The 10,223-nt window shown below is 45.4% G+C and overlaps 2 protein-coding genes across 2 annotated transcripts; one reads left to right on the forward strand and one right to left on the reverse strand.

The window, feature by feature from the left end:
* Positions 1-669: 669 nt before the first annotated feature.
* LOC106456534 (interferon a3-like) lies at positions 670-5,040 on the reverse strand. Its single transcript, XM_013915895.1, has 6 exons — positions 4,987-5,040; positions 2,332-2,502; positions 1,419-1,502; positions 1,183-1,335; positions 919-996; positions 670-840 (listed from the first exon to the last, which is right to left on the reverse strand). Exons 1-6 carry the CDS (start codon positions 5,038-5,040, stop codon positions 670-672), a joined length of 711 nt encoding a protein of 236 aa, XP_013771349.1.
* A 760-nt stretch (positions 5,041-5,800) lies between these two features.
* On the forward strand, positions 5,801-9,196 carry rdm1 (RAD52 motif containing 1). The gene is made up of 7 exons (XM_005753004.2): positions 5,801-6,023; positions 7,750-7,929; positions 8,007-8,135; positions 8,206-8,365; positions 8,447-8,545; positions 8,656-8,732; positions 8,825-9,196. Exons 1-7 carry the CDS (start codon positions 5,925-5,927, stop codon positions 8,903-8,905), a joined length of 825 nt encoding a protein of 274 aa, XP_005753061.1. The 5' UTR covers positions 5,801-5,924; the 3' UTR covers positions 8,906-9,196.
* Positions 9,197-10,223: the final 1,027 nt, after the last annotated feature.

Genomic DNA, 10,223 nt, shown 5'->3' on the forward strand with positions numbered 1-10,223 from the left:
AACTACCTTTTCAAGAATTTTGGAAAGAAAAGGTAGTTTGGAGATAGGCCTGTAATTTGCAAGAACCATAGGATCAAGAGCAGGTTTTTTAATCAGGGGTTTGACTACTGCATGTTTAAAATCTTTAGGGACAACACCTGACATCAGACTATGGTTTACCAGCTCAAGCACCAAAGGACCAACTGTAGGTAACACCTCTTTTTGACTTACCTCAGTAAGTCACATGACAGGGTGTGAGTGGGCGTTAAGGCGTCTGGGAAGGATCCCATCCTCTCTGTGAGAGGATACAGAGCTGCTCTGCTAACAGCACTGCCATACACCTCGTGGAGGGCTATGGAGCGTGATCCCTGAAGATGGAGCACGTCCTCTGTTGAGGGACCAGATCTGCCCCACCCTGGCCCTGGATCAGGGAGGGGCAGAGGATTATCTGGATTATAGATGAATATTATTTGCTATTGATATCTATTGACAGTGTATTGATTTGTCCAGGAGCTGCCCTCTGATCCCATATTTATCATCATCAGCATCATGTGATTTTCTGAAGGTCAGTAAACGCCACACAGCAGATCCTCCAGTTTTCACTGCATTTAATTTAAAAAAGATCTTTGTTTACATAAATATATAAATACATAAATACTCTGAATAAATAAATAAATAGAGAGGGGAACATCAGAGACAGTCTTCAGATATTGTGTCAGTGTTGCGTTGCTGTTGCGTTGCTGCAGAGCGCCTCCTGCTGGCAGCAGCAGGAACTCTGATGGAGGCCACGAGCAGCTCCAGCTGTTCCAGGCGCAGTTTGGTTTCCTTCCTGAGCAGCTGCCATGACGCAGTACTGCAGCCCTGTACACACAGTACTACACTTATTACCACTGTCACTACACACAATAATACAACGAGTACTACAGTACTTGTACTTACAGAGCAAGACAGAGTACTGTTGGCCAGAGTCCTGTAGTAGCTCCTCAGTCTGCTGTTGGCTGGACTGTTGGTCGAAACCTGGAGACAAAGAACAGTTCAGACTGAGGCTCGGAAAGGAGGTGAAGTGTTGGTGTGGGAGGAGGTGAAAGGAGGTGAAGCACTGATGAAGAGGAGGCTCTGGGAGGAGGTGAAGGAGAGTGGGTGTGGGTGCATGTTTGCTCCTGTGAGTAGGCTGAAAGCAGTGAAGTGGGCGTGTCCACTCACACACGCGCTCAGTTCCATGATCTGTCTGTGGATGACCGTCAGGAAGCCCTCCGTCTTGTCGGCGCCCCAGGGAGCGGCTGACAGGTTGTCATGGCGATACAGACAGAAAATAAGCTGCAGACTGTCTCTGATGAAAACCAGCTTTGAGTCCACCTGAAGAGAGAGAGAGAGAGGTGAGCTGCAGGCGTCTGATTGACAAACAGATGTGATGTCATCGATGTAGTCATGTGACCTACCTCAGAGTTTTTTATTTGCTTGTAGAGATGTTTTGGGAATCGAACCGGATGAACTGAAGAGTGCTGTTCAGTCAGCTGATCGCCCTGAAACAGAGAGACAGCGCTTCATTTCACCACATCACTCTGAGCTGTTGCCAATCGTGACGTGTTGTTGACGTCCCCACATTCAGTCTACACACTAAACATGTGACCTGTGATGTTTACAAATGTCCTACAGGCTCTGAATGCATCGTTTTAGCTGTCAGTAAACTTTGTGTTGAATATTCATCACATCTGCAGACGAAGGTCTTATTTCAGTCAGGTTTCAGAGCCCATCACAGGACAGAAACACAACATCTCTAAAGTTAGAAATATCCTGTCTCAGAGTGACGCAGAAAAACTAGTTCATGCATTTATTACTTCCAGGCTGGACGACTGTAATTCATTATTATCAGGAAGTCCTAAAAACTCCCTCACTCACCCCAACCAATCACAGCAGATGGCCCCGCCCCTCCCTGAGCCTGGTTCTGCCGGAGGTTTCTTCCTGTTAAAAGGGAGTTTTTCCTTCCCACTGTCGCCAAAGTGCTGCTCATAGGGGGTCGTATGCTTGTTGGGTTTTTCTCTGTATGTATTATTGTAGGGTCGACCTTACAATGTAATGCACCTTGAAGTGCCTCTTGTTGTGATTTGTAGCTGTATTAATAAAATTGAATTGTATGTAAACGTGTCACATCATGAAGAATCACTGAGAGTCTCTAACTTAAGTTCAAAAACCCTGAAAATCCTCTTATACAGAATCTCTTTATGTATTCACACAATATGTTTATGCAGTCCTGGAATATCATTAAAGTCCTGGAAACATGTTTGAAAAAACCAAGCAGTGTTTTTAATGTCCTGGAATGTTTTAAAGACCAATTTAAGGACCTGTACTCACCATGCGAGTGAGGAAGCCTCGGGCTTCTTCCATCGGTGCTTTGTAGTGTGTGAGCCAATCACAGCAGAGGGCAGAGGTCAGGGTGCCACAGAGAATGAAGAGCAGACCGGTCCAGGTGACCATGATGAAGATGATGAAGATGCTGTGCGGTGCTGAGAGTGCGTGTCCATGCTGCCAGCAGAGATCAGGCTTTTATTTTACAAACAGGAAACAGAAAACATAACAAAAATTCCGTGTTTCAGTTTTCAGACAGAAGCTGTGAAAGTATGGGCTCATAATGTGGTCATAAATAGTTTGTACTTGTAAATCAGTTTTGTATGTGTAAAAAGAATTACTTAGCCAAAAAAATACGTGTGAAACTCTGCACTCAAGTTTCAAGTAACAAGTATAAATTTTGACCCTGTTTTTCTTCCTTTCATCTGATTGGTCAATGTCATGTCAATCACAAATTTAACTATCCAATCAGAGAACAGATGGGTTTGGCTGTCGGAGGGGCGCTTTTTTGAACTGCAGGTCCTTGAAGGGTAATACAGTTTGAAGCTGGAGGACCTCTATATAAATATAAATAGAAGCTAGGTCCCCTAACTTTCAGTAGCTGTTGAAAGGATAAAGTTGTGGTACATCAGTGGTTAGAAACACATTATTACTTTAGGTTTAATTTAGCACAAAGTCAGGGCTGACCCGGGACCATTGCTGTGAGTCACAGTGCGCAGCATAAAGGTCCTTTCACATCGGACGCAGGATGTGCTGCTAATGCTAACTGCTAACTAAAAGCCAAGGATCCAGAATTTGCTGCTGGCTGCTGGGCTCTGTGTGTTTTTGCAGCAGCTCTACCTGCACTAGATGCACCTGCTCCTTGTCTTTTCTATCTCTGACTTTATGTCCTCTACAAGAGTTTCTGTTTTTTTTTGCTGGTTCTTCAAATGTTCAATAAAAACATGTATGCTAATTCATAATGAAGAAATCTTTGTAACCATCCCCACTAGTAAAGACTGTCATTTCCACAATACTGCCCCGCCCCCCGCCCTAGGTCCGTAGCGCTGTTGAAAAGGCTTTGGAGGTCCCTGTATTAAGCATGTAAACCTGTGACACATAAATCACCAAACTCAGACGACCACAGACTGTTTTCCTTCGTGATGAAGGAAGACGCTGGGCTGGCATGTATAAGGGCATTTATTCTCTTCTAGGACCTGAAGCTCCATAAAGCACACCTCCAATAGCCAAACCCACCTGTTCTTTGATTGGATAGTTAAATTTGTGATTGACATGACATTGGCCAATGAGATGAAATGAAGAAAAACAGGGTCAATATTCGTACTTGTAACTTGAAACTTGAGTGCAGAGTTTCACACGTATTTTTTGACTAAATCCCCACACAAATCTAATTACACACACAAATTCGATTTACAAGTACAAAATATTTATGACCACAATTTGAGCCCATATGAAAGGGCGGGCTTTCAGAGTCTCATCTCTTTAATCAGGATAAATGTTGTCACACACACTTCAACTGCTTTGATCTGAACCTGAGCTGGGTTTTAACACCTGTCTGCAGGTAAAAGTCCCCACTCTGTAATTTACAAATGTCCCGAGGGGACTGAATGCATTAATTATTTGTAACGTTTATTTATTCATTTATTTATTCGTTTCTAAATCAGAGGTTTTATATTCATGGATACAAGTTTGTGTTTAATCTGCGTGTTTAGGCTCTTATATTCAAGGACCCTGGAAATCCTCTAGAGGACCCTCACCCTCACAGTCCTGGGATATTCTTAAGCACCCTGGAAAGTCTTGAAGTGTCCATCTTCGTGAGCTGTGATTGGTCAGATGTGTGTGTTCTGTCTTATTAACGTGATCAGTTCATTGATCTCAGGCTGATCGATCACTGATTGATCGATCAGCTGTGTATTGGTAGAGGAATGACAGCATTTGGGTGGAATTCGCTCGCTTTCATTTTCCACACTGACAGGAAGCAGCAGCATTTCACAATAAAAGCTGTTTGTGTGTGCGGTTCACTGTTTCCTATAAATAAACTCTTTAACTCTTTACTCTTTATTGTCATTGCACAGTCATACATAGTACATAGTACAATGAGATTGGAAAACTGTCCTACGTCGGCACTACATATAACACAACACGATACGACACATCACAACGCAACACAAACAATACAACACAGTATATTAACTAAGTAATAAAAAAAGAAGAAGAAGTGTATGTGTATTGCACACTGTTATTATTACACATTAATTATTATTGCACCTTGTTATAAACATAAATATTATTATTGTTATTGTATTAAACATTGTTACCTCCCCCCTAAAAAAGTCCAGGGAGGTATCCAGTCAGGTCAGCTATTTGCATTGATCAGGGCTATTGCCCTGTTGTAACAGCTGTCCTTGAGTCTGTTTGTTTGGGACCTCAGCAGCCTGAACCTCCTGCCAGACGGCAGCAGCTTAAACACCCGGTGACTGGGTGTGTGCAGTCCCGGAGGATGCTGCGTGCCCCCTTGAGACAGCGAGAGCTGTACAGGTCCTTCAGGGAGGGAAGAGGATGTCCAATGATTTTTTGGGCCGTATTAATGACCCTCTGGAGTGCCTTTCTCTGTGCTGTGGTGCAGCTGGAGAACCACACACTGATGCAATATGTCAGCACACTTTCAATGGAGCAGCGGTAGAAGACGGTCAGCAGCTCCTTCTTCAGGTCCATTTTTCTGAGGATTCTCAGAAAGTGGAGACGCTGTTGGGCCTTCTTTAAAACCGCAGAGGTGGTAGAGCTCCATTGGAGGTCTGTGTCTATGTGCACACCCAGAAACTTGAATCTGGAGACCCTTTCCACGCTCTCGCCGTTGATGCAGACAGGCTGCGGCTCGGACTTCCAAATAAAGATTTGTAGATGTCTGTGTATTTTATAATCGATGTTTGAGTTTCTGCACTTACTGTTGTGAACCTTCTGCTTCCCTTTTTGAGTTTTTTCATGCAGTCTTTATTCAAACCTTACCTGAAAACCATCATGCTTTTATTTTGGTTTGCAGTTTTGTTTTCTGCTAACACCCAGCTGACGTCATCGTCGTTTTCGCTTTCGGGTGTGCAGGAAACTCTCAGTGACGTCACACCGGGTGAGCTCACTGATGAGGCAAGAAAGAAACTCGGAAATAAAACTTTATTAACACAGCAGAGTGGCGACAGACACGTGCGCTCATCCCGATACTCCTTACTTCCGGTCTCAGCAGACAAAAAAAGCTTCATTGAACAATCTCTCCACGATAATCACTATGACAACACAGCAGACGTAAATAGAAAAGCAGAGACAGGATTGTTAAATAACAGCCGTGAGACTCGTGACGAACAACATTAAAATGACGCCAAACTGATTTCCAGAACTTTCCCCAGATTCCTCAGAGGAGTCAGGCCCGGCAGAGGGTGGACTTCAGTGATTGGTTTTGTAGGAGAACGCTCTGATTCGTCGAACATTGTCGCTCTGTCCCCTGATTGGTTGCCGTGGCAGGCACCGCCTCTCAGCGGAAGCGCGCTCCTCTCGCGACCCCGCTGAGCGCGTTATCAGTCCAGGGGAGCGGCACACGTGCGGCCGGGATGGAGGCGGAGGTCGTGGACTTCCGGGTTCCCGTGGAGAGCAATAAGACGGTGCTGGTGTGGGACATCCCGCCGACCCACGGCGAGGCACACATCCACGTGAGTGCACACACGGTGACGTCAGTTTGTATTAAATGGTGACGGTCTGTCTTGAGCTGCTGGTGTAAAATGAGTGGATGTGACATAAGAGCTGCAGGTGAGTGAGGCAGGAGTCGTTAGTGGGAAGCGCGTGCTGAATTCAGGTCACATCACAGCATTTCATTTCAGTGATGTCACTGCCCACCGACCAATCAGATCTCCATTCCTGAACATCCCTCAGAGCGCTGTGTGCGAACAGTGTGTCACATCTCTGTTTTCCTGCTGAGCATCAGTAATCACAGTCAGGTGGATTATTATCGTTGTGTTGTACGCATGTATATCTGGACATGCTGACCCCAGATCAGATTGATGTGTTCATATTTAACCTCAGATCCTGAAACAGAGTCAAACAGGTGGTGGTCAGAGTGACGGAGAGCGCAGAGCACACGCCTGCTCGACCAATCACGTCCATCCACTCTGCTCTGATTCCCACGTCTCCTTCATCAGGCTGTGGGACAGGAAGTTTCACGTTTCCATGGATACAGCCTTACTGTGCAGCCGTGAAGCCAGAAACCAGTTTCTGCTGCTTCAGAACATTTCCTGTCAGATTTCTAGTCACCGTCTGATAACACCTCTGAGGTTTGTGGCACTCTCAGAATCAAGTTCTGTGGAAGTCACATGACCCACCAAAGGCCCCTTTATAGACTGCCCCGCCCCTTTGACGTGATCGTGCTGGTTAAACTGTGAGCTAACAGCGAAGTGATAACGTGAGCTCCATGTTGGGATTAGTGAATGAAGATAACAGCGATACCCTGGCTACTCGCTGAATACTTCTGATACTAAATCTATCAGAAGGAAACAGCGGCCTGTTTGTCATGATGATGATGATGATGAAGGCCAATGAAGACTGTCCACCTAAACACAGATGCAGGACAGGGGCGCTGCTAGGATCCTGAAGCCCTGGGGGCTTAGCCCAGCCCTGAAATATGTTTGGGTTTTACTTGATAACAGCAACTTTTTAACAGTCATGACTACAGTAACAGATGAGTGTGATGAAGCGTTCGTCTGTGAGACGGGATGCTGACGGTACGTAGGCGAGTTTAACAGCGTTCCCTGCTCCGCCTCAGAGCCTCTGCTTTTCACTGCTGCTGATCATCTTCTTCTTCACGCTCGGGTCTTCTTCACCAGCCTGCTGCACTCTTCACCTCCTCGGCTCTCTCCTGTCCTCTTATGAGAACAATGTAAACAGTCATCAGAGTCAGCACTGAACACCAGCTGAGGACCCGCCCTCTGCTGCTCTCCAACCAATTACATCTGTCTACACAGTCACATGTCTTCCTCCTTACTTGATCGCTGTTTTCTATTGCACTATTTTATTTTTAGAGCACTTTAATAATCACTCTGTTGATGTCACTGCACTTTATTTCGTACAAACTGTCCCATGCAGTGTTCTGAGATGTCCACTAGATGGCACCAGTCCTCTGTGAACATGGAGCGTCAGTTACCATCAGTACCAGCGCTGACACACCGTATTATCAAGGTTACTGCAGTAATACTGTGTACACATGCAGTATACTTCGTTTAAAAGGCTTCAGTGTTGCAGTAGCTGATACTGCATGGATATAAAACCTGAGAACTTTCACTGTGTCATCACAGCATCCCCCGTAACCACGGTTACACACCATCCTGCAGCCTGTGCTCAATCTGAGCAGCTGCCTGATATTGTGTGTGTGTGTGTGTGTGTCAGGCCCAGCTGCATGCTGTCTTCTCGTCCTTCGGTCCTGTGTACCTGTTGAAGGTGAGCCCTAACGCTCCGCTCCACCCTCCTGGTTTTTACGCCCTCATCAAGTTCTTCTCTGCGGCTCACGCCGCTGCAGCTCAGCGCATCACAGACGGACGCCCGCTGCTTGACGACTTGCCGCTGAAGGTGACGACATTTTCTTCGTCTTTGATGACCTTTGTGTGTTTTCCTGGAGCTCACCTGGCCATATTTGTGGGTTTTAGGTGAAGTTGAGCTCCAAGCAGACGCCTCACTTCCTGTCTGGCAGCAGCAGAGTTCTGAGCCATGCACACTGTCTGGAACTGGCCAATCACGTCCTGGGATTCAACGGCTGGACCTCTGACATCATCACAGTAAGCACTGCATCGATATATTCAGGTGAGCGAGTGAGAGTGCAGGTGACTCACTGTCTGTCTGCTTCAGCTGAAGAAGCTCACCAACGAAGAAGAAGGCGAGGAGGAGGAGGGGGGAGGGGCCGGGCAGAGGAGGCTGAAGTTCGGCTGCGTGCTGCAGCTCCGCTTCCCTCATCACGGACAGACGAGCAGAGGAGCTGCGGTGCTGGCGGACTGCTTCACCTGCACAGGTGTGGGCAGGGAGAGCCCGACACTTTGAACATTGCTGCCTGGTTATTCTGGTCTAAGGTGTGTGTGCGCGTGTGTTTCAGGTCCAGATGTGTTCCTGCAGAGGTGCTGCAGGCTGCAGAGGTTGGTCAGAGAGAAGGCTCTGGTTCAGGCCTTCAGCTCCGTGCTGCTCATACTTCTAGGTACTGCAGTACTCTAAATACTCTAAATACTGCCGTACCTGCAGCACTGACTCTGCTCACCTGTGTGTGTGTGTGTGTGTGTGTGTGTGTGTGTGTGTGTGTGTGTGCAGGTAACGGGAAAGTGATGGTGGAGGTGAAACAGACCCCTGATCAGTTTTTAGCTGATGACACTGAAGGAGTCCTGCAGGTAATCTCACCTGTTGACTGTGTGTTTGGGAGGGTAGGTATGGGGGGTTAATGCCTTTAATTAAACCCACACACGGGGTGTGTGTGTGTCAGGTGAACGAGTTTTCCTGGACAGAGGGTCCTGCTGATGAAGAGGAGGCTGACGATGCAGAGTGGGCTCTGACTGTGTCGTAGATCAGGACTGTGGGTGGGTGTGACGTGTTTCTGAGAGGAAAGCTTTCAGGTGTAGAAACAAAACAACGGCGCTCCCCGACGCGACGCTCCGGCTGTACGAGGACGGGAAAACTGATCCTGAGATCCAGAAGCTCATGGCACACACACAGCTGTGAAACAGCACCGATCAGCTGTGCGTGTTGCTCTCGTCCTCTCTGCAGCAGTGAATCATGATTTTCCACACAGCTGTTTAGCGTTCCCTCATTATTTATGTTTTGGTTTGAGGTTTTATTTTGAATCGCCAGGCTGGATTTTCTTGTTGTTGTTGTCGTTTCTTGTGTCAGTTTGATTCTTTTTAATAATTAGGATAAAAGATCTGTGAAATAAATAAAAGCACTGACTCAGTTTGTGGATGTCCATCAGAGAACTCTGACAATAACTCTTGTCATTGCATGGTCCTACATGACAGTCAACACAACACCACACAGTAACTTAACTAAACTTAATAACATAAAGAATAAGTGTATGTGTATTGCACACTGTTATTATTGCACCTTGTTATACATATGTCGTTATTGTTGTTAGACACAATAACATAAGTATCTACTCAAAAAGTGGGAATTTAAAGTGTTAACTGATTTGACAAAAATAACACATTTAATCGCACTTTGCTTTCCAAGCAAAGACAAAAGGGGACCACTGCATGATTTCCTGATAAACCAGTTATACTGATGCACACATCAGAGCTATGTTGCTAGGACTGATCAGAAAACGTTATCCCGACAGAAGTGGAGTTGTGCAGAAAGTGAGTTTGCATACCACCGAAGCACTTCAACCTTACGGTATCATCTGAATGCAAAACATGTTGCAGCAAGCACAGAAAATGTGGCAGCTGTTAGCAGCCTCAGCACCAACAAAAGGTGCTGGCAGTAGTGATGGGAATTCCGTCTCTTTTCAGAGAGCCGGCTCTTTCGGCTCCCAACTGGCACTTCAGGTTCTTTTGTTGCTTTAATTAATTTATTATCAAGAACAATAAAAAATATGTACAAAAGGAATTACTAATGTAAAAAAATCCTGGCTTTATCCATATATGTTTATTAGAGGTGCAACGATACACACAATTGACGGTTCGATATTTTTTCGATACAATTTAATTTCTCATTTATTAAAATTATAAATATATATTTTAACTCAAAAGTACAGTTTTTAAATTTAATGTTGCTGAAACAACAAAATAATAATAATAATAATAAATCTATCTGATGGAGAAATCACTCATCTTTGGAAAAGAAAGTTAATTACAGAGAAATGGCTCTTTCCAAAATAAAAGCTATACTAT

Source organism: Pundamilia nyererei, unplaced genomic scaffold, assembly GCF_000239375.1.
Source record: "Pundamilia nyererei isolate P.nyererei 1_Seehausen unplaced genomic scaffold, PunNye1.0 scaffold00394, whole genome shotgun sequence".
Lineage (NCBI taxonomy): Eukaryota > Metazoa > Chordata > Actinopteri > Cichliformes > Cichlidae > Pundamilia > Pundamilia nyererei.